Here is a 24,423-nt window from a genome sequence, read left to right as displayed (position 1 = left end):
GCTTTGCTTCCTTAAACTCATGCTTCCCTCTATTCCCTTGACTCAAGCCTGTGAACTGTACTTCTGGGCAGGATCTGGACCCTTGCACATAGGCAGCAGGACTCTAGGAGGGATGATTGTAGAAGGGCTTTGAAAGGGATAATTACAGCAGGTGCACACAATATTTTAAATTTATGCAGCACTTTTTAAGGCTGCGCTCCTTTTTCTTCTGGAAGAATACCTGCAGTAGCCCTTCTACTGCTTCTGTGTTTGGAGCACATCTTAGTTTGAGCTGCCAGGATTAGAAGTTTTTGGGTGTTGTGGAAGCCATGAGATGGCATTGGTGGTTTTCTTTGTTTTTCTTTGGTTGTGTGTGCGTGTGTGTGTGTGTGGTCTGTGTCTGTGTGGTTTTGCTTTTGCTGTTGTTCGGTTTTGTTTTGAACATATTTGAAGCTGTATGAATTTCTGATTGCGACAAATGCGGATTTTCACTCCTGTAGATTTTTGCACTCTCCATACCAGGAATACAACTGTAGAAATGTGAAAACATTTGTAGGAAAAAAAAACCAAACGTGTAGAAATTGTGAAAACATTCTGGACAGCACTGAATTTGATGTAGATCTGTTGAAGTTTCCATGCAAACACACACACACCTGTGTTTGGAAGGCACCTGCTCACATCCTCTACTTAGAAACACCTGTGACATGTACGCTTCAGCATGGAAATGAAATTTTCCACGTTCTGTACATAAACTGGAACACAAGGAGTTCCCCCTCAACATGAGAAAGAACTTCTTTACTCTGAGGGTGGCAGAGCACCGGGACAGGCCGCCCAGAAGGTCGTGGAGCCTCTGTCCTGAGACATTCAAACGCAGCCGGAGTGAATGACCTGCGTGGGGTGACCCTGCCCTGGCGTGCGGGTGGCACTGGACGATTTTATTTTTTTTTTTAAATTTGTATTTTTGGGTAGGGCGGGATGTTCAGCGGCCCTTTCCCTGGAAGACCCCGGGCTACTCATTGGTACGGGGATCCAAGCCTGGCCGACCTGAAAGCAAACACCTGAGACAAGACAGACCCATGACATCATGCCCCTCCCCACACAGCCCGCGGCCCATTCCCGCTGCCGTTCCCTCAGGAAACGCCCGCCCCCGTTCCCGCCTAACGGCCGCCGGGGGCGGGGCTGGGCGGTGCCGCGCGCGCATCGCCCAATCAGCGGCCCCGCCTCCCCCGCCCGGCCTGTCTCTGCCCCCGCGGGCCGTGCCCGCCAATGGCCGGCTCCGCTCGGGGCGCTGCCATTGGCTGCGCGGGACGGAGCGCCGAAGCCGGGGAGGCGCGCGCGCGGCGCCGCTGCGCACGCGCCGCTGGCCGCGTCCGTCGCGCGGCCGTTTCCGTTGCGCGCCAGGGGAGCGAGCGGCGCCCGCCCGGCCGCTGGGGGGCGCTGCGGCGGCGGCGGCGCGGGGCGGGTCTCGAGTTTTGGCGGTCGGTCCGTCCGTCTGTCCGCCGGCGCTCCCGCTGCGCCTGGCACCCTCGGGAAGGGCAGGACCCCTCTCCCCCTCCCGTCTGGGCAAAAAGGCGGTCGCCGGCTTGCAGCCGCTCCCCCGTCGCCGAAGTGCGCGGCGGAGCGCGGCCGGTGAGCAGCGGGAGCCTTCCCGCCGCGGTGCCGCCTCAGGTGCTCCCTGGAGGGGCCGCGGAGGAGGAGGGCAGGCTGGGACCGCCGCGGTCCGGGCGGCTTTACAGGCTAAATATAGGCTGGCACGTCTCGCAGCGGCGCTTGTGTGAGTGGCAGGAGCGCCGCTCGTTTTGGGCACACTTTCACGTGTGTCCCGAAAAAGTCTCGGTGGGAGAGGGCTGGGAATGGTTCTTGAGCACGTTGTGGGTAAAGCGGGGTGGCTGCTGGGATCCTGGCGGTGGTGTGCGAGTGAAGCGCGTTGCCTTGTGTGAGTGTGAAGCTGTTCGCGTCCTGCTTGCAGATGCTGTCCCACCGGGGCTGATGTGCTGCCGGGCCGAGGGCTGCTCCGGGCAGGCTGTGCGGGATGATGGAAGACTTCAGGAATATCGCCGACGAGACGTTCCCGAGCTACTTGAGCCATTCCTTTAACAGCAGCGCGAGTGTCGTCTTCGAGAATGTCACCGTCTCCAACCCGGGGTTACCTGTGGCGGCCTCCACTGTTGCCAGGAGCCAAGAGGGTGGTGGCAAGAGGTGAGGTCTCAGTAGGTGCCATTCAGTAACACAAATAGTTGAAGCATCTAACTCTGGAGGGCAAAAATTAATTTCACAGGTTACTTGGTCGGTGACAAAAGTATTTACCAAATAGTATCTCAGTAATCAGCAAACATAGGATTGTCTGTATTACCAGGGTAAAATTTGCACTTAATTTGTAACTAGCACAGTACTTAACGTTTACAAAAACTGCCCTTCAAAAGTAATTTAATTTTTAGACTGTAACAATCAAGTCTCTTTTAAACTCATCTCTCCAGCGTACTTGATTCGAGTTGGAAGTTGTGTAGAGAATAATGTATTTTTTACATGTGTGTTCTCTCTTAACTTTTCACTGAATTTACCTGAATTTAGCTCCTTTTAGAAACTGTAAGAGCTAGTGTTATGTATAAGAATTAAAACTTACTCTGCAAGGAGTAGAGCAAAGAGTTACGATTTGAAGCCTTTGTGCTTAACTGTCGTCCTGTTACTTAACAACAAGTAAGATGAGACTTTAATACCCTGTCCTTCCAGAAGTGTGTGTGCCAGAAGGACACCACTAGCCACTAAAAACTGTAACGTGGTTTTTCTCTAAAGAGCTGCAGAAGACTGGAGAGGAGCATTCAGGATACATGTGTGTATCTGTAAATATAAATTAGCTAAAATATTGAAATAACTTACAGGAAATAAGTAGTCACAAATATGAGTTTTTCCCCCCAGTTCTTTGGAAAACAGGAGCAATGCATATTGAAATGATTCTGATGTATGTTTTTCCACCCCACATTTACAGGCTTCCTGATGATTGTGCATCCTATTTGGAAGGAAAACATTCCCCTCTATCAGGATCTTCTCACAGCAGTCAGTCACATCCTGAGCCAGTGGAAAGATTTGCCCTCTGCTTTCGTGATGACAACATGTAAGTGAAGTAGCTAAAATCTAATTCTGTCCTAAAATGCAGATACCAGTAAGTTAGTATGGAGAGCTATATGCACTGTGTGGCTAATTGTGGGCTGTTTCAGAATTGAGTTGTAGAGTTGAAAACAGCAGCTTTTACTGCTGTCCTGCAGTAACTGGAGAGCTCAGCTGTGCATTGGCCTGTTAGCAGCAGCAGCACTGTTTGGCAGCCTGGGCAGCTTTTCCTACAAAACCAGCTCCTCCATGTTTTCTGAAGGGGGATAGTGCTAGGACACGTGGAAGCACCCAGTGGCTCTCCAGGCAGTGATTGATGCCACTTAGCCTGTGCAGCCCTACATCAGCAGCATTCTGCTGTTTGATTGATTAATTGGACTTGATGTATGTGACAGGAGCAAAATCTTCAGAAGGGATGTTTCCTAGACTGTGGGGTTTTGTTTTGTTGTCTTACTAATTGAAAATGCCATAAGCATGATTATTTAATTGACTTACCTGAATTTGGCCTGCATTTATCTAGTGTGCTTTACATAATCTAGAATTAAGCTGGTGTTTCTGGCTCATGACAGGTGTGAATAGCATTTTGTACTGATATAAATATGTTTGAGTAAGTATCAAGCAGTTTGCCCACAGAAAGGAGCAACAGTTTCTACTAAATTTGCTTTTCTTGTAGCTTCAGTGTTTGGTATTTCTTAGGAAATAGTTGTTGCTGTGATACACTTGTGAGAGCGTTGCTGAGTGTTGGAAGTGTTGGAAGAGGTTACATAGGTTATTCTAACCAAGGCCTGATGTGCTTCTGTTGTGACAGAAACTGCTCTGTGTGCCTTTCTCACTGATAAAATTGAGCCCTAGGCAGTGTGTCCCTGTCAAAACTAAGAACATAAGATTTGAGAGGGAGTCAGTGTCTTCATTGTACTCAAATAAGAAAACAAAACACAGAACATGGACTAGTTGTGTTTTAGACTTTCAAATGTTAGTTTCATTTATTTACCTAAAATATTGAAGCAAAAGTATGAAATTTTAACATATGGCATGATTAGTTTATAAGCCTGCGTGGACGTTGTGTAAAACCAGATGTGAAGGATAACTTTCCTGTGTAATTACAAAAGCTGTTATTTAATGACATGCAATTTCAGTAACTCATGGTCTGTCTAATTTGGTCCCTTATTTAGTGTCACAGAAGGCTTGGTGATATTGTGAACTTGGTGAAATCTTGTCTAGTGTTTGACTTGGTCTCAGATAATGCAGCTTGGCTGGAGTAGACCCTTCTGTCCTCATACTTTTCCCTCTTTTTGTGGAAATGAAAGAGAGGAATAAATAGGTAGAGGGGCATATTTTGCATGAAGTTGCACTATTTGTTTCACAGTTTAGACTGCGAAACTGAAGTTCTTGTAATTTTGATATGTATTCTTTTATTGTAAAATGAGATGTCTGTAGAATCTATCCTGTATTGGAAACAACAGTATGAGACAAAGTAATTGGAGAATTTATCAAATCTTTGTAATGAGAGATGATGGTCTGTGTAGCTAACTGATTTTTCATTTAAATAATTCTCTTTCTAGGGAAATTGCTACACAAATTGAAGAGCCTCAGCTGCCTTGTGTTAATTTGAAAGATTCCCACTCAATATATGGAGAGCAACCTCAGAATGTCATTGAACATTCAGATGGCAGTCAAAGTACCTTACGTGAAGTTTTGCCTCTTGAGCAATTGGAAGGTATTAAATTTTGAGAAAAATTATGTGCTTATTGTCACTGTAATTAGCTTTTTATGCTACAGATGTCTTCTTTTGACCGTTTCACTGTTTTATGGCAGATTATAAATGGGTTTTGAAAAAAAATCTCTTGGATTTGAGCAAACTGAAAACAGAGAAAGCTTGTGGTTGACATGCTCTTGGAGCTCTCCTCAGTACAAAGCTATGCAGCAAGTTGGTGAAAACAGTGTTTGCTGTATAGTACCATAAATAGAATGCCAGTAGTAGTCTGACTTAGTTTAGGAACTTTATGGAAGACATGTATGTAGCTTGTTCTCTACCCCTTCTATTTCAGTAAGGCTGCAAGGTTATATTTTAACTAGCATCTCTTCTCTTGCCCTATTCCAACCTGTAATAGATTTCTTTAATTGCTGCTGTAGGTGATGGAAGCATGCCCTTCCAGTGAGGTTATGCATGAAAAAATAGTTTTGAATACTTGCTGTGAAAATACATTTTCTGAAGTCTAGGTGGAGTACTAGAAGCAGAAGAATATTCCCAAATTAATTTTAATAGCATGGCTGCTGATATTAAGCTTGTCTGGGGTCTTTGGTAATGCCAGTTCTGTGAATAAATTCTACTTGTCCCTTAAAATTCAGTACATACATTTAGTAAATATATACTTTTAGACATTTTCCTTTTCCAAGCTTTGAGTATTTGTATAGGTTTTTGTGAAGTATTAATAATTTTGACAGATAACATGTTCAGTCAGAAAGTATTGTGACCTGTAATATAAATAGACCCTTATAAAAAAACACTTTTAACAGGGAAATGTTGGCTCCAGTCATTTGTTGCTGGAGTCTTGAAGAAGTGGCAGTAACTGGCAACAAAATGGTGATGCTTTGGAAAGCTGAGCCTGCCCAGTATTTGGACATGATAGTGGCCAGGCAGATTGAGTTACTTGATTTTAACTTGGAAGTTGTTGTTTGGAAATTGTCTTTTATTCACACCTATTCACACCTTACTGAAGAATTACAAAATTTTGCTAAAATCTGTGTGTGCAAGTCTAAATTGTTCTCTGTCATGTGGGACTTCCAGCTGGATTATGTGTGGATATAACAGACAAGTGGAAGCTGCTTAAAATGACCCAAAACAAGAATTGGTCCAGTAGGTGAAATGCAACAGTGGAACAGAGCACTTGTTCCTCCTTCTGCTAGCACAAACTGGGACTCCTTGTGTTCTTGTGGAAATCCTTGTGGAAATCCTAAATAAATATCAGTAAATATCTTTCATAATTTTTAGAATTCTAGCCCTGATGAAACTCTTGCCTTTTTAACAAGATCCTTTAGATCATTGTTATAAGAACACACAAGGTTTGGTGTTGTGGTAATCTGTATGTTTGGGTTATTTCTATGCCAAGACCTTCCAGTGTCTCAGTTGAACCTTGAACATAACAAGTCAGCACTTGTTATGTTCTCACATTATACTACTAAAATACTGCTTACACCACTTTCTTATGTTTCAGAGTTGCCAGCTGGAATACGTTTTCTCCCAGATGTTAAAAACAGCAAGGTAAAAGTTCTTCCAAATACAGTGAAAGTGAATGTTTTCTAATATTCATCCTCTAATAGATTTAATTCTGTGAGAGGAGGAGGGAGGAATGAAACTGTGTTTGTCTTCTGTTGTTTATAGCATGTGTTTATAAAGGTGCTGGCATGACTCACTTTGTCTTCATTTTGCAAATCACTTAATTAATACTGTGTGAGCATGACTCCATCTAATCTTCCTCAGCTGTAAAAATTGTTGTTTGTTCCTAGCTTCCACTGTCTTGTAGTTCTTTGTCACTGCAAGGACCTTGCATTTTGTCCCAGTTGTAGTCTATCTTAGTAAAGCATTTTGTGAGGAATTTTTTTGTAGTGCTTTTGGAAATTGAAGTAGGCAGTCCAGAGCTAGCAGATAGCTGGTGGTATTGACAGACAGGGTTATGCTTCACCTGTTTTTATCTACTGTGTTAGAGATGCTAACAGTTTTGGGCATGGAGATCCAATGCAGACAGGAATGGGAGGTCTCCTGTTCCTTGCAGAAAACACACATCAGGCTGCAACCAAATGCTGTCCAGTACATACTCCTTAACGTGTCAGCTAGTATTTTTATTTAGTTTTCTGTCATTTGATTTTTGTAGGGGCCACAGTGGTCAGTGAGTTGCAGTTGAATACTTGCTGTCTTCTGAAAACCATAATTAATTTTCCTTTCAAATTCTTTACTTTATGAACTTGGACTTTTTTTGCTGTGTGTCAAAAATGATCTGTTCATCACAAAGAATATGAGACTAAATCCATAGCAGACATTATGTCATGCTGTTTTTAAAACTCATTCAACTATAGAAAAGATAGAGTATTTGCTGTTACCTACATTCAGCTGAAATACTTTTTGAGTAATTCAGTGTACACATTTGGAGAAATTTCCAACAAAGGTTGAATCTGTGTGTAAGATTTCTGAAGAGGTTCTGTTTTAGCAGCATAGGAAACTATTGAGAGAAATCTTTCTGCATTTAAGGTGGGATTGCAGCTCGGTGAATGATGGAGGACAGTTTTTTCTAATGTAAACTTTTTAGTGCAATGTTTCAGCTCTTTATTTTGAGATCTCTTATGTTTGGTGTCATTCAAATACTTTTTTACTCTTCCCCTTTTATGCTCCCTGTGTTTCTTGCATGCATCCATTCTGGAAGCTAGCAGGCAAAGTCCATTGGAACCAGAGTGTTTCCTGGGATAAGTAAAATAAGTGGATGGGGAGATTTGCAATATTATTCGTCTCATTAATTATTTTTTATTAACTGAATTCATACAATAGTAATTTCTAGAAACATTTCTTTATGGGTGCTTTTCACAGGTTGGTCCATCTGAACCTTCTGAAAAGCTGATGGAAGATGCTATCTCCAGTGTTCATCTTAGCAACAGCCTTTCAAGTTTTTTGGAGAATGAGAAACTCTCATCTTTTCTAAGCACAGATGAAGATTCCACTGGTAGGTGTGTTTATAACTCTTGGTAGCTGAGTCTAATTCTGACTCAATGTTATTGCATAATTGAGAAGAAATATTCTGTTTTACTTAAGTATATAATATCAGATTGTTTTTGATTAAAAAAGTAGTATAACAATATTAAAGAAAACCGTTCTTTGGAAAACTAAGTATTTTTAAATTGTAACAGGAGTAGGTGGCTATGGAATTTGTCAGAGAAGATCACAATTGGAATTTTAATCTAGACAATTAAGTAATAGTTCTCAGTTATTGTGAATCAAAGATATAAATGGCAACGTTGGCATTGGTTTAATAAAGTGGTAACTCTACTTACATTTTCAGTTCAGTTTAGTAGAGATAAAATTGTGGTGAAGAGCACACCCATGCAGTTAAAAATGACTTTTACTTGACTTTGAGTTCAGCTCTCTTTAGATGCTGCATACGTGGGGTGACATCCGAGTTTTAAGTCTAATTTACCTGCAGGCATAAAGTGAGAGCATGAGTTCTATATCACTAAGAGTTTCAAACTTTTTGTGCCCTTTCAGTGGCTGCTGCAGAATGAAAAACGTGCTCTTCTTCATTAATGCAGCTGACTTTGCCCATGACATGAGGGATGACAGGGCATGTTCTTGGATGGGGAAATGGGGAAAGCAGAGTGATCAGTAGGTTTACTGTTGTGAGATGAAATACCCTTGCAGTAAAGTAGGGTTACTGCATTTCTCCCATGGCATCTACATATATCATGACTGTCTTTTCAAGTTGTTTTGTTCTTTCTTGTTGCATACATTCACTTGAGAGTTAAGCATATAATAATTAAGTTAATAGTTTGCTGAGTAGAAATACTGTTGGGTTTTTTGTCCCCACTCAAGAGGCTGAAGTTACTTTAGATTGCCCTCTGAGGAGCTGGTAGCTGTTAGCTGGAAATATTTGCCTGTTTGGTGTTCCAGTACTGGTGAAGCTAACTGGTCTTTTTATTTTTATCATGCAATTCAGTGTTCAGTGTAAATTATGGAATTATTTTGATAGTATGTCAGGTGATATAAAATGTCTGTTAGAAGTGAAAAAGATATTTTCTTCTCTTTTTGTAGATGATGATATTGATGATGAAGAATTTGATAACAAATTAGAAGCGTATTTTGATCAGCTGATACAACCAGAAATAAGAAGAGACACCAACCTGCAGAAGCTCTCAGAAGGCTGTGCAGCACTGAAGCTTTCTGAAAATGTCTTACTACAAGTAGGTTTAAAGTTCAAAGCTCAGCATGCCCAATGGCTCTTAAACATGTTAAACTTTCAGTGATTATATTTATTGGTATTCCTAAACAGAGTTAGTTTTAACAGGGTTTTTTTGTTTAATTTTTTTATTTCTATAGGTATTAAGGCAACATGCTGGCACTTTTTTTTTATCATACAATGAGTTGATAGATAATTGTTTTAATCACTTTTTTTTTCCATCTTGCATAGTAATGTCTGAGGTCTTATAAAGTGTATAGCGACACAGAGACTTGTCTTTCCAGGAGAGTCAATAATTCTCTTAAATAATTGGTAAATATGTGGAAGTTAAATGTATTCTAGTGGAACCTAAATATTTGATATTTTTTTATTTAAAGGAGAACTTCCAGAATTCTGTAGGTTATGGGGCAGTGACTGGAATAGACTCTGGAAATGCTAGTGATGAAGATTCACAAAATGAAGGGATAACTGGATGTCCTGTGCAAAGAGAAATGCTGCCCAGAGCAGTGCAGCAAATGGTATGAAATTGCCTTTTGAATTCCTGTTATTTGTGTAGAGTAAGACTGTAGTAGAAGATGGCAGTGTATTTGAAAACTTGTTAGATCTTTAGCTAACCACCCAGCCTTCCTTTACAAAAAATTAATAATACCACTTTGCTTCTAGGCCTGTTTTTCAAGTATAGTCAGCTTGGACTGTTTTGTATCTAGAACTTTTAATACACGCAGTTAATAACTGTGCTTCTGACACTTTTCAAATGGTTGTTTTCAAAGAGTTCCGTGACTGCTGGGGATGTGCTGGACTCCCGCACAGCTGCTGAGTTGCGATTGGATTCCCTCTATCTCCAGTGCAGGGACAGCCATAAAGCTGATGTCTCAGATGTCCTTCCAAAGCAAGAAGTAGAGTCCTCTGTCTGTCAGGCTGCTTCTTCTGATGCAGAAGTGCTACACACAACAAGAGGAATTGACACCACTCCTGAGGTTCTTAGTGCAAATGAATCTCAGGCAGATGCAACTCAATGTAAAGTTGGTCTTCCTGATACTTACCTGTCTCCAGTTGGGGACAGCTGTGAGAACTTAAGTCTAGCTACAACAGACAAAGGTAGGATGCTTTACATACAACCTATTCTTACATTATTACCTGTCCATGCAATTGTGACCATATTCTGTTGCACGGAAAAAGAAATAAAATTGTAAGCTAGGCATTTTTATTTAGTTGTAGGAGTTGGTAATAAAAACCAATATAGCATGAATTAATTTTGACTTGCTATTGTTTTCAGAAACACTGATTGTTGTATGTTGTACTTAACTATTACTTATTTGCTGATGAAATTAGTTTAAGCTTGCAGCAACTTTTGCCATATAACTTTTTTATTTTAATCCATAATGTAGCATTTGATGTATCTTTTAGGTGATACACCACACAGCATTGTCTATCAAAATGAGGAGGGCAAATGGGTGACTGATCTTGCATATTATACTGCATTTGATGAACAACAAGATTTAAATATGTCTGAAGATGATAAAAGAAATGAGGAGTTCCTTACTGGCTGTACGTAATCATCTTTTTAGTTAACTCTTGTTGTCTGCAATAATGTTAAGTAAACTTTCTTCCTTTTTTTTTTTTCACTTCAACAAATCAATATCTGGTGTTTCAAAGCCTCCAGGTTTTAGATACTACAAATTATTTGAATGCTGATGCTGGTAGTAGTCTGTAGTGATATTGTCTCATTATTTATGATATGTAGCTTCTTTCTATGTTTCCTACTCTTCCCATGAAGTGTGTTTTAAAACAAAACAAAAAACATTCTAACATTTGCCATGGGTACCTGTTGTGTGAGCTAAGGTAACTCCTCTCACTTCCACAGTTTTACCTTTGGACTTTAATGACTGTTTTCCTTTCTTGCAAGGAAAAGAGAAGAAGAGTAATTTTGTGTTGAGTGATGCTTATGAGAGAGGAAATAATTATCAATGAGGAATTACTACAAAATCAAATAGAATGCAACTAGAGTGTCAAAATTTGAGAGACTTCAAAGTGTTGAATTGGCTAGCTACTGATTTTTTGTGAAGTCCCTTAAGAATGTCTTGATGCTGAAAAATGGTAATGGTACTGAAAAATGTTGTAGCTTTTTGAGGGGCTTTGGGGCTCTGGTCTTCCCTTGAATTCCAGGCTTTTTGAACCTCTGTTTGCTTAAAAAGTGGTTTATTATCCTTAAGCTATGTCAGACTGATCTTCACAAGAGTCTGTGTATTTGTCATACAGGCTTGGATAATACACATGCAGTGTCATAGGCAAATAGATTCCTTAGCACCAAAATGTCATCTGCTCATCTGTTTCATAAGAGATTCAAGCAATGTGTGCAATAGCCTTTCTCTTAATCTCTCCTAGTTTCTAAGGCTGCCATGCAGGTGGGCTAATGTATTCTCAAGAAGTCCATGGTCCACTTTAGGTTCTTCTTTCTTTCAAAGCAAATGCTGTGTAACATGGTGTATTTTGAATGAGTGATCAAACAGGGTTGACTGGTTGAAATAATGTTTTTCAACACTGTAGTGATTTTCTGATGGTTCAAGTAAATATCATATCATTTGGGAGACACTTTCCCATCTACTATGTCAGTAACATAGAACTCTTCCATGATTTTTCAGTGTCATTATATTTCAGACACCTTCTGAATCTTAGGCTTGAGTTGTCTGGTGATTGGAATATTTGACTGTTGTAAATTTTTCCAAGGCTACTTAGGTTTTTCCACCTGATATATTTTTAAACACTTCCTGCTTTCAAGTCAATGAGCTTACCTCTTTGCATGGTAGATGATAACACACTGACAGATTCCATGTGGTTGGCATTTTTTTGGCTGCTAGTCTGCTTGTCTGTCTGCAGTGCTGTTTGACAGCTGAAGAACTTTTATTTGTAAGGAGAGAAAGGACATGTTACATCTGATTCTTTGGAGTCTCATTTATGGTGTGTCTCTCTGTCAGCAAACTGTGTGCACGGTGTGTTCTTGTGTGGAGTAGTGCAGGAGTGCTCACTTGACAGTGTTGGGTGCTTCAGAAAGTCTCCGGGGGCTGTAGGGCTCATATAGAAGATAGAAGAACTGTTGCTGGCTGAGAGTTCAACTGGCTATAACAGCATGTCAGTGATAGTGACAGGCTGCCTTTAGGAGATGAACTCGGATTGCTCAATAAAGATGTATCGCAACTTTGCTTTTTCCTCAGAGTATGTGTTGTGACTTCCCATGAGTGATTTTATGGACAGCATCTGTATTCACCTTACAAGTTTGCATCCATTCTCAGCTTTTGCCCTGTGCCCTCTATGCCTAGGGATGCTCTGTGTACAAGGACATGTATTTTTGAGGTTTTGATGAGCTTAATTATGCATTAACATTACAATCAGATGGTAGATTAGTATCTCTTGATCAGTTTTTCGCAACATTTTGGTGAAGGGATTCTTAAATGTTAGTTGTTCTGTACATGGTAATTGTGAAAATAGTCCAGGCATTTGAATTTAAAAGTAAGATTGAGTTATTTGGCCTGTTAATTTGCATGGGTATTTCATTAATAAGTACAAGCCAGTGCCATCTTTTTTTGCTCCAATCAAAGGTACCACCTTAATGGAAAGTTTTCAGCCCCAAATATAGATTTGATCTGAGTTAGCCATATGATGATTGGTTTTAGCTAGTATGGGTATCATAACCTATAAAAAGTTATAGTTTAGCTTGGGGCTAAGGCTGTTAGAAACTTTCTTTATTCACCACTGAGTTAATTAGCCAAATGCTGATTTTACTTTGGCTTCTAAAGATCCAGCAGTATTCCTTTAAAACTAATTTCATATAAATTTTCTTAGTGATATGGGATTGAATAACTCCTAGCGTGTCCCAGACTGTCTCAGGTCTACAATTGTATGTGCAATAACTTTCCATCAAATTGAGTTTAATGATGACAAATAGTAATGATGGCACTTAGTAACTTTTGCCTTGTTTTAATAAATTTTCTCTTGGTTTTAAGCTGAAGCAGCAGCTATGATTGCACAAGACCAGGAAGAATTTGAGAAAGCACACAGGCTTATGCAGGTAACTAATGACCTCGATGTAAACAAAATAGTGTTCTAATTTATTTGCAAATTGCAACTTCTGAAATCTCTTTGTCTGCAGGCAGGAAAGGTAGGCAGTCCAAATGCATCTGAATTAGCAAATACTTCGTGGAGATCTGCTAATAGCTTCATTCTGCCAAGAACATCTGATCTTCATAAAGATGCCAGCTATTTACGTTTGTCTTTGGGGGAGTTCTTTGGTCAGAGATCTGAAGCTCTTGGATGTCTTGGTGGAGGCAGTGATGTGAAACGGGTATGTGTCTAAATGTTAGTATTGAGAAAAAAGGAAAAGACAAGACAAACAACAGCTAATACTGCTTTTGTTATTTTGTAAACAATTCTTTATCGGATCTAATTTTCCAAGTTGATTTAGGAAGGAAATTCTGTGTGTTACAGGTGTGGGTTGACTGGTTTTCTACTGGAATTTCTGATGTGAAGTGCTGGCTGGTGTTATTGTTGAGTGTTGATCTTTGCCTTTTGGTCAGGAACTTATTATGTGCAGGCTTAGAGGGAGAAAAGTACACCATCTACAGGAGGCATGTTGGAGGTCCCAGCAAATTATCCACACAGTTGAGTGAAATGCTGGTCAGACAAGGGTATTTAAACAGTGAGGGCATCTCTGAGTGGCTATTGATAATTGATGTGCTCTCTGGATGGTGCCCAACTTCAGTAAAATTGCAATCATCTAGATTCTGACTTACTGACACTTGTATACTTCTTGCATCTAGTGGGTAGCTGGCACTTCTCTCTTCTGCTGTTGGTAGACAGGATCTCATCTGTGTTTCATGCAAAAAAAAAAAAGGTGGGGAACAATGAGAAGAAGTAGTCACACATGCTTGTATAATTCACTTGTCATGAGGAATTCTTGGAGCTGGCAGAGTTAAGAGTCTGTCCTAAGCATTCCAAGGCTTAGTGGCAGACTATGCCTTCAGGCAGAGATGATGTGAGCAAGTGTACTTTATTTCTTTATTTTGAGTAACTGGTATAAGTAAGTTGTGTCCTGGTTTCAGTTGGGATAGAGTTAAGTTTTCTTTGTAGCAATTAGTACAGTGCTGTGTTTTGGATTTAGTATGAGAATAATGTTGATAACACACTGATGTTTTGGGTGTTGCTAAGTAGTGCTTACTCCAAATCAAGGACTTCGGAGTGTCTCATGTTCTGCCAGTGAAGCAGGTGCACAAGAAGCTGGGAGGGAGCACAGCCAGGACAGCTGACCCAAACTGACCAAAGGGATATTCTGTATCATAGAACATCCTACTCAGTCTGTAAGCTGGAGGGAGTTGGCTGGCAGCCATGGATTACTGTTCAGGGACAGCCTGAGTACTGGTCTGTGGCCAGTGAGCAATTGTGTTGTGCACCACTTGTTTCTCTTGGGTGTTCTTCCCCTCTCCTTCCTTTCATTACCAGTATTATAGTTGTAATTTATTATTTTGTCATGTATTAAACTGTTCTTATCTCAGCCCACGAGGTTTGCCTGTTCTTTCCAATTCTTTCTGTCAGGAGGAGGTGGGGAGTAGAGCAAAGAACTGTGTGGTAGTCACTAGCTGGGGGTCAGCCATGCCAGTTGTTAGTTTATTTTATGTATGTATGGGAAGTGCAGTGTATGTGTTCAGATTGGGCATTTGCAATGCTAGGAGGCACGTGTTATTTCTTAGTGGTATGAGCGGTATACAGAGCAGGCACTGCAGGCCAAAACTGCTTTGGAAGTGCATTGAACCTATTAATTCTTGAATTTACTCATGCTGTATTCTGGGGTGTTTTTGTAGCCATCTTTTGGTTACTATATTACGTCCCCGAAGAAAAGGCAGCCTGTTCCTTTGCTAATGCGATCGGATTCATCAGGAGGTGACATCGGCCGAGAGATTTCACAGTTGTCTGAGGTGTTTTCAGGTACTTATGGAACAGCTCTTTTTTTCTATGGGGCATTAAGGGAGCATGTATATCCAAGAATGCAGGTTTTTAGACAATTTCCTTACTGTAAATGAATTCCTTTTTTTTTTTTTTTATCATGTTGTTGTTAGATGACTTAGAAGCACAAACAAAAAACCCTGCAAATTTTACCAGCTCTGAAGGTTCAGGGCATCGGGTGGATACTGCTGCTGGAATACATGAAAATATTAATACAGAAGCTGCTACCAAAAGTAAAACAAAGGTATTTCTCTTGTATTTTTCTTTAAAGTGCAACTATTAACTGAAACAAAATTCAAATTATTCCAATTATTATTGTTTCTTTGAATACAGCTAAATTTTGACTTTCACATCTGCTCGCTGCTTTTTACATTGATCATTTGAATCCTAGTAGGTACCCCTATTTCTTAGGATAGTTTCATTAGAATGGCATGATCCATTAGTGATAGTAAGTCAGGTGATACTATCATCATCTTGTTTTCCTTTTTCTTCCCACTTCACTTGCTCAGTCTGTCAGCCCATAGTTTTTCAGAGACTCATAGGCTGTTGATGTTCTGTGATCAAGTTTCTGAATTTCAGCTGTGTCTTCTCCTTCTATTTTTTTAATGAAACAGCTTAACTTTAGTGTTGGAATAAAATTTTTTATTTGATAGAATTTAAGAATATAAGCATGGTGCAAGTCTGAAAAAAGTGTCTTGTTAGTTTGGTAGTCCTTGATACCTACCTTCCCTGCCTGTGTCACCTCCCTAAGCCTGCTGTCAGTGCTCCTAATGCAGGCGAGGATGGTGTTGAGCTTCTTTGCCTGGCTTGTGGTCAACTTCCTGCCTGCCAGGACCCTCAAGTCCTTTTCTGCCAAGCTGCTTTCCAGCTGGTTGGCCCAGAGTCTGTGCAGGGCCCTGGGGTTATTCCTCCTTAAGTGCTGGTCTGGGCATTTCCCTTTGAACTTCTCAGCCAATCTTTCCATCCTGTTGAGGTCCCTCTGAATGACAGCTGACTCTTCTGGTGTATCAGCCACACCTCCCAATTTTGTATGAAGGCGCCCTCTGCCCAATCATCCGCATCATTAATGAAGTTGTTGAACAGTACTGGCCCCTGTCTTGTTCCCCAGGATACTCTGGGGAACTCACCAGTGAGTGACTGGCCTCCTGATGGACTTGGTGCTGCTGATCTAGCCTTTGAGCCTGGCAGTTCAGCTTGTTTTCAGTCCAGTCATGGTCTACATGTCTGCTCTGTGCATTGCCTGTCTTTTGAAGAGGACGTTGTTAAGTCATGCATGCGTATCTACGGGAGGACAGGTGTTTTCAGTTCTTCCTGAGTCTGTGTCCATCTGAGACAGAAAGAAACTGGGCTCTGGACATAACTGTCTACCTACTCCGTGCCCTTTGCTAAGAATAGCCAATGTGAAAACTAAAGAAGAAATCAGACTTGAGTAATAGAAAAAGCTGTAGGAATAGCTGTGTCTTCTCTCTGTAGAGGCAGATGATTTCAAATTAATTTGGAAGTTATTGTATATTTGGTCGTGGTAGTTTCTCTGCTGTTTGTCCCTGATAGGATTTTACTCCCAGTTCTTTCAACTGAACTAAATAAAGCATTTTCGGATTTTAAAAGTTTCACAGGAACTAAGGCTTCCTAGTAGGCGGTACTTATTTGATCTAGAAAAGCCTTTGGGAAGCAGACTTAAAAAATCAGGAGAATGAGAATGTCTGTTGCAGTGTTCCTTCTAGACAGGTGTTTAAAAATGCATCCATGATGAATGTTAATATATTGCCATATCCTGAAATGCGAACATGAAACAAAACACTAAACAAAAATTTTCTTACTGTGGTGCTTAACTCATTTTGTTTTGTTGTAGGATGGAATTCATAAAGGCAAGTTTGAGGATAGCTTGTCTAATCATTCTGACTCTGTCTTGAGTATCAGCACAATTGCAAATGCTATTGCTAATGCTTCCTCCAGTGCTGAACCTTCCCAACTAGCTGCTATGATGATGGCACTCTCCAATAAAAGTAAAAGAACACGTGTCCTTCCTGGAGCTGTTAAAGAGGCTGAACTCTCTGCTAATGAGGTATTATCTGGCAATGAGGAAAATAGTATGTTTGATGTGGAAAAATACCTCAAAAAAACAGACGAGAACAGATGTGAAAGTGAATATGAGAGTGTCATGAAATATGAAGCATCTGTCCAGAACCTTACATCTGATACCTTTTTACTGGGTAAAGATAAACATAAGGATGCTTTTGCAGAAGACTGGATGAATAAACATAGCAAACAGCAAGGAATAGAGAAGCGATTGCTTGATTATCTTAATGAAGAAAGTGACAGTCAGAATTTTTCTAGGCTGTCTGGTATTCCCAGCTGCGGAGATGTAATTGCAGATAACGTTCGATGTTCAGAAAAGTTGTCAGATTTGGTAAATAGTAAACATTTACAATCAATGGATGCTGATATTAGATCAGAGACACTTAATGAAAATGAAACCCACACACATGGAATTCTTTCAGCAGCAAAAATGGAAGTGGCACAGCGAAATCTGCTTCCTTACCGGAGCAGCAATCTCACTAATGCATGTAGTATAGGGGAAGACAGAGAAACAGTAGATCAAACAGCAAATGCTCTTCCTGAACCGTGTAATGATTTGGTGGAGGGAAGTGCAGGAAATACTCTGTCCTTCAGCAGCTTAAAACCTGCCAAGCAATCTAGTAAATATGTCTCAGTAAATCCTACAACAGCCAAGCCCGTGCAGAAATTGAACAATGATGAGAGGAAGCAAAATACAGAGAACAGAAACAAGGATGCCAGTACTCCTCGTAGGGGGAATGCAAAACATGTAACTTTTGAGAAGGTCTCCCCAACTTTCCAGAATAGTACTGGTAAGTAAACCTATATAAATACGATTAGTTGTTGAAAAAGCTTTTTTTTTGTCAGTTAACTTGTTTCCTGTCAATAAATAAATATGGTGCTTAAATTTTGTTTATTTGCCAGAGCATAAACCCATTCTACCTGAAAGTGACTTAAATCTGGAGGGTGAGCAGTGTAGCTTCAGACCTTCAACTTCACCTCTGATTCACTCTTCTCCTAGTGACACTTCTGGAACAGCATTTTCAGGGTAAATTTCTTGGTGCAAGTTACAAGAATTAGTGCTTCATGAGGATTGTTGATGGATCATGTGTTAGCTTGAATGTTGACTGTGATCTTTATTAGGCTAAGACTTCATTATACACTAAGCTGGACATGATAATAGACCAATGAAGATGGGTTTTTTTAAACTTAGAAGTATTTTGCTCCATCTGATTCTCTGATTTGTATCATTGCTTATTGTGGGAGAGGGTGGGTAGAAATATTTGTATGGCTTTTGACTATTTTGTATTTTGATACATACTTGTGTCCAGGGTTTGAGGTTTCCTTAGCACCTGAAACAACAATGTTTCTTAAATGAGCTCCCATAACAGTAAGTGTCATAAGATGGCAACTAAATTAATTCTGTAATCTTAAACACAAACATGGCCAGTAGCTGATGGTTGTGTGCAGTCTCATAAGATGAGGCAAATGATTTCCCTGACTTAACTTTTAATTCCTTGTTTGGTATTTAACTAGTTTGTGTTTGTATGTTTTATTAGAATTACAGGTTGCCTGGCATTTCTCAGAAATTAATATGTGCTGGAGAAGATGTATTTTTGCAGGCATGTTCTATAGCTCTTAGGAGTTCCACTTAAAATTGTTAGTGACTTTAATTGTTGTCATGTTAGCTTTTCTTGTTGAGCAAAGTGCTGAGAGATCCTGTGTTTTCAGGTATTTGAAATGAAGAGAATCTCAGCAGTGAATAGGATGCCTAATGTGGGATGCCCGGGAGGATAAATGATTTCATTTGACTTTTTAATATAGTTAGATACAAGTATATTGATTCACCTCTTTTAATAAGTTGTGTTGCTTCTGTGACCTTAGCATCTGGGTTCAGTTTTGGAATTCTTATGCTTTACTTACATGGATTTATAGAGAATGAAAATGTGTTTTACATGCATCAAAGTCAGAACTTGCAGAGGTTAATTGAGAGCTGATTTCTCATTTCTACAGACTGCATTTAACAGAACGGTTAATTAAGTTGACTTTTAGAATAGTATAGGTAGTAGGTAACATTGATTTTTTGATGGCAGTATTAAAAATATGTATGTTAATATTGGCATATTTTGAATCTCTTTTTCAGATCTGAAGTGGACTTCACTTGCCCATCACATGGTCAGGAATCTCCTTGCAAAGAGAATGTGGTACCTCAGTCTGTTTATTCCAGTCCAAGCATGAGCAGGTTAACCTATGTCTCTGTGCCTGGCAGTACCCATAAGAACTCAGCAGTGATACGTAGTCCAGGGACATACTGGGTAAGGAAAAAAACAGCACCTCACCTTTGCCCCTAAAGCACAATTTATAGGTCAAAGTAATTCTAAATTAGAAAAGCCTTAAGGGTTTTCAAACAATTTAGGATATGCTGTGCATAGGGGAAAGGTATTCTTCTTTCCAGCTTCTGAGTTATTTGGAAATTTGAGTTTTGGTATCAACTGTGCTAAATGTGCACACGCTCATAAATACAAACATAGTAAAACAATCAAAGAACTAGGAACTTCTGAAAAAGTTTGAGTTGATGTATTTTTGCTTTTAATTTTTTTTGATAGTTTCTCATTAAGTCATTCTGTTCTTGGAATGTGGTGCAGTATTCCAGTAGTATTTTGCAGGATCTATATTGCTTCATCATACCTGAGGCTCCCTTGCTGTTCAGCTTTAGCTGTTAGGAGAATAATTTTCCTGGCTTGTTTTTTCCTGGAGAAATATTTGTGAATACATAATGTAGCTTGTACTCCTTTTTTGAGGACTGAAACTATAATTTTCTACCTTTGACAGTCATTCTGATTGTTTTTACTGGTTTAGAAAAGAATGAACACTGAGGGTGAAATTTGTGTTCAGACTTGCAGTCTTACACTGATTAAAATAATTGGCAATCTTTTATCTGAATTTGTGCATTCTTTGGAATCTGGAATCTGTTACGTCTCCCCCTTTACAAAGTGTGTGTAATTGTGGAAGGAGTTTTAAAAAACAGATAAAACCTGAACAATCTTTCTGCCTTACATGCATGTCTGTGTAAATATGAGTGCTCATTCCAGCTATACCCTAACTGTCAAAATGGCAGGTCTCTAGACTTCAGTGATTTCTTTTTGTGAGCACACAAAGAAAATGTTTGTATCAGTGCATTTTCATGCATCTCAAATCCTCAGTTAGTGATTTGGTTCAAGGCCATTCAGTTTTTTGTTTGGGTTTTTTTTTTTTTGTTTTGTTTTGTTTTCTTTTCTTTTTTAATCTGGCTAGTATGTCTGCTGTGTTATCAATGCTGTTTTGAACACAAATCTAAAAATACAGTACGACAGGGACTGTGGTGAAGAAAATCAACACCATCTCAGCCAGACCTAGTAGAATGTTTCTTAAGGATAGCAGACAGGTTGAAGCTGGAGGTTTTCTTTTTCAAGATGAAGAGTCATAGAAAAGTAAAACTTAAGACAAACTTGATTATTTATATTGGATGGCAGTCCCAGTAATGATCGGACAGGAAAGTACCATATGGAACAGGCAGTACCATAATTAGCTGTGTCTTATGTACCCTATTGCTTTTCTAAAATATGTAATACTGCATGTTATATTTGTTTATTAGGGTGAAGATGCTGGTGAACTGAGCACAACAATAATTCAGGCCAGCCCAGTTCCTCCACAGGAACATAGAAAAGAAAATCAAGAAGACCACTCATGTCAAAGAAATAGAAAAAAAGCAGTACTTGGTATTGACCAGGGACATGGAGAAAATGAACTTGCTGGTCTTCAAAGAAAACCTCATAATGTACTGGACCAAGAACTGGCCAAAGAAGGTTTTCTAAGGATAAATCAGCTTCCATTTAATCCTTCAAATGTACCAGCAAATCATGAAGAGCTCGACCGTGTTAAATCAGCTTTACCAAGTAAACTCTGCACCTTTCCGCCTCTTTCTGTTAACGTTGATGCACAAGAAGTGTGTCAGGATCAAACAAACAAAGCACAGAGACAAGGGTTGCCATCTCAGAATGTGTTACCCATTTATTCTGCATTAAACACCTGTTTGCCATGCAAACAGAACTCATCTGGTGAACAGCATGTTCATATATCAACTGTTAAATCCCATGGCACTACCTCTGAGAGTCAAGCAATTTCTTCTTCTGTCCCCACCTTGCTTACAGGACATTGTCTTGCAACAACTCCATTTGCACAACAGCATCTGGGAACTAAACAACCTACAGGAAATGCAGTCCTGTCTCAGTTTCACAGCTGCAGCGCTGCAGGTTTTGGCCTTCCAGCAGGGCTTCCTTGTTCTGGTATTGCAGCAGGACATGTTGAGAATCCACTTATGTTAGGAATTCCTTTGGGTCCAAATATTGGTTCTGGCTTTTTGGGTGCAGCTTCACTTTATAATCCACACAGTACTTCATGGAATAATAATATCTTAAATATAAAATCATGTACTGGACAACCTCTTGGAGCTGGGGGAAGGGAGTGGGAGTTATCAAAGTCACCTGGTATCGGTGAGTGTGATTTTTTACGGTGTGTTTGAAATACAGCTGTGGACAGGAATGGTGATAGTGATGTTGCTTATTTTATAGTAAATAAAATTAAGATGGTACTAAGTGTAACTGCAGTTATTGTTTATGCAAACCCTATTGCTAGTGTTCCTTGTTTAATGTTGTTCTCTGCATTTAGTGTCTATTCTTATAGTTCCCCTAATGGTCTTAAAAAACGTTTCTCAGAATTTCAGCATTCTTCAATATTAAGGAGTTTTGTGTTTGTGTAAAGGATCTAGACCTACCTTTCATAGGAGGATGAGAAATCCTAGCTGCAGTTGAAACTAAGCAAGACAAGTCATGCTCTTGAAATTCCATTGTATTTTATCTGGAAGGTAGAGGACATTTCTATTTCCAGCCTAATTTGGTATTAGCAGTCACTGAAGGCCAAAACTCCTAAGAAATTTCAATCCCGCGGAGGGTTGAAACTGTTTGTTGGTTATGAAGGGAAGGACAAGCTGCCAAGTGTTCTCTGTCCTTTCTGCTCTTCCTTGGTGTTTAGACTTAGCTCTAAACCTAAGCAACATAAATTACTATTTAATTTAAACTTACTTTAACCTACAGTCTTGCTGTACTTTTTTTTCAGGCTAATTCTTTCAGCCTAAATGACAAGCTAATGGGGTTGAAGATTTGAATCTGTGACAGTTTGGAGCGTGTTTATTGATTGTTTTAAATCCTTGATCTTAGTGCATTTTAAAATAGGGAAATACTCCTTACCTATTTTTATACTAACAAGATTTTGTAATAGTAATGTTAAAATTTTCTGAGCAGGGCTAGTGCTGATTAAATTGTGACCACTGAGTGTTTTATATCAGGTGTATATATATACACTTTGTGGGTCTGTGTGGAATGTGCCATTTCCATAAGTATTTGTTTGTGTGACAGTAGAACTTTAAGATGTAAATTAGAAATGATCAAAATTTCAAATTTCATGCTTGTGGAAAGCATTCTTATGAGAACTGTAGGAGTCAAACATTTCCTTGCCTTAATGAAGCATTTGCCAGATGAGTTCATAAATTTGGTGGCAGCCTGAGTGCTGAGTACTTGTAACTAACAGGAGCATATTTTCTTCCAAAGGACATATAAAGGTACCAGAAGAACTGAAGTTCCCTAATGCCTGTTGTGTGGGAATTGCATCACAGACAGTTCTTAGTGTTTATAATCCAACTGATCGGTGGTTGCAGGTCAACATTGGAATACTCAGTGTTTCAGTTAATGGGGTAAAGGTAAGAGATTTTTTTTTTTCATAAAACTGAATAATACTTATTGTATTATGTAATCTTATGTAAAATCAAGCCCCTCTTTACAGATCTGTGATTTTTTCCCCCTGTTTTATTGTTAATATGCACAAAAGCAATGCTGCTTTCTTTAGCCAGGCCGCCTGACTTCCTCCAACAAGTAGACTTTGTGAAGTAAATGTCACATGAGGTGATTGATCTGTAGAATTATATTGTGTGCATGCAATGTGGAAGGTTTGAGTTTATGGGTTATTCATTCCCACCTTTGTGTATGCAAGAAAAGTCAGCCCTAGACCAGAAAGCATCCATGCTGAGGACTGTTACTGAGAAAACATTTTTGGCAGTTTGCTCCTCTTTTTATTGAAATCGGGAGATCTTGAGTGAGGGAAAATGAGAAATATTTGGAGCAGACTTCAAGCTAGAGGGGTTGTTCTGTGGGTTGTGGGTAGCTTGTACGCCATACACTGGCTGTCTTGCACTTCAATTTTATTAAGTATTCTATAATTCTATTATCATACTAACAGTTCCAGAAGTAAAATATCTTGAGAACTTGAGAATGAGTTAGATTTAAGGTCCATCAGAAGCGTTTAATTTCTTTAGTTGATGAATACACTTAGTAGAGAGGAATATAACAACAGAACAAACATAGGATACTCTGAGGTTCTGGCAGTTTGATACCTGGTAACTTCAGTTAGATGTTATTTCTGTTCCTACTAGTTTTGGGTATAGTGCTCTTTTTCTAGCTAATCTGTTGAAACAGTGTTGTCCACAGTTCAGTTCAGCTGTAGATTGTATGAAGTGTTGCTTTTTTCCTTTTTAAAATATGGTTCATGCTGTTTTTATTTGGTCCATATTACTGAGGAATAGCAGACAATTATTTGCTTTAAATATTGTATCTTAGAATTCTTAGAAATCCTGATCACATCCCTCAGGTATATTCTTCCAGCAGATATAGCATGTGTCTTTCCAGGGGTATGATTTCTGGTTTTGATCTTGTTTTCTTAGAATGCTTCCTCTTAAAAGAATATCAGGCCATAATTCTGTGTGCTCGTGTGTATGTATATATATGTGTGTGTGTCTATATAAGAATAAGGATTTGTTGCATAATTTTCTATCAGCTTCATAGAGCAGCTCCTGTAACCAGCGATTCTGTTGGATCAAGAGGTGATTTTTTAAAATTAAATTGCTTTACAGTTGTTTCCATTAATAAATATATGCTATTGTTTGCACAGTGTGATTAAAACCAATGTTTTTTCAGTCAACTTTGAGATACACTGGTTTTCTCTCTCTCAAAAATCAGGGTTTTACTTAATAATTTTCCCAGTGTCAGTCTTTCACTAGATGGTAGAAAGAAACCTCAGCAATTTTCAGGCTGACTTGTCTGTTTAAATTAAAAGAAAAGGCCTGCAGTTGAGCAGGATGGAAATGGGCCATGGATATGAAGATGTATTAATTAAATGGAGAAGAAATATATACAAAATGTCTGTGTTAAGCAGTGGTACCAGATAAATGTGGTATTTGGAAAGGAAATATCTTCTGGTA

The 24,423-nt window shown here is 39.4% G+C and overlaps 1 protein-coding gene across 3 annotated transcripts in view; it reads left to right on the top strand.

Moving 5' to 3' along the window:
• The first annotated feature begins 1,459 nt into the window (after positions 1-1,459).
• The window catches only part of CEP192 (centrosomal protein 192), a 56,061-nt gene continuing 33,097 nt past the window's right edge, over positions 1,460-24,423 (top strand). The window contains exons 1-19 of one of the 3 annotated variants that reach the window (XM_064432855.1): positions 1,460-1,608; positions 1,949-2,178; positions 2,966-3,091; positions 4,647-4,801; positions 6,300-6,346; positions 7,664-7,796; positions 8,879-9,027; positions 9,401-9,541; positions 9,794-10,121; positions 10,431-10,571; positions 13,025-13,089; positions 13,171-13,362; positions 14,876-14,999; positions 15,131-15,261; positions 16,870-17,887; positions 18,000-18,123; positions 19,219-19,390; positions 20,710-21,607; positions 22,721-22,869. In XM_064432855.1, coding sequence (XP_064288925.1) covers positions 2,012-2,178; positions 2,966-3,091; positions 4,647-4,801; positions 6,300-6,346; positions 7,664-7,796; positions 8,879-9,027; positions 9,401-9,541; positions 9,794-10,121; positions 10,431-10,571; positions 13,025-13,089; positions 13,171-13,362; positions 14,876-14,999; positions 15,131-15,261; positions 16,870-17,887; positions 18,000-18,123; positions 19,219-19,390; positions 20,710-21,607; positions 22,721-22,869 — 4,260 coding nt within the window. In that variant the 5' untranslated portion in view covers positions 1,460-1,608; positions 1,949-2,011. Of the gene's footprint in view, positions 1,754-1,948; positions 2,179-2,965; positions 3,092-4,646; positions 4,802-6,299; positions 6,347-7,663; positions 7,797-8,878; positions 9,028-9,400; positions 9,542-9,793; positions 10,122-10,430; positions 10,572-13,024; positions 13,090-13,170; positions 13,363-14,875; positions 15,000-15,130; positions 15,262-16,869; positions 17,888-17,999; positions 18,124-19,218; positions 19,391-20,709; positions 21,608-22,720; positions 22,870-24,423 lie in introns of all 3 variants that reach the window. The other 2 variants (XM_064432860.1, XM_064432866.1) reach the window with 2 other exon arrangements.

Source organism: Passer domesticus, chromosome 1 (assembly GCF_036417665.1).
Source record: "Passer domesticus isolate bPasDom1 chromosome 1, bPasDom1.hap1, whole genome shotgun sequence".
NCBI lineage: Eukaryota > Metazoa > Chordata > Aves > Passeriformes > Passeridae > Passer > Passer domesticus.
Note: the sequence above shows the minus strand (reverse complement) of the source record. Positions and strands in the feature narration are given on the sequence as shown.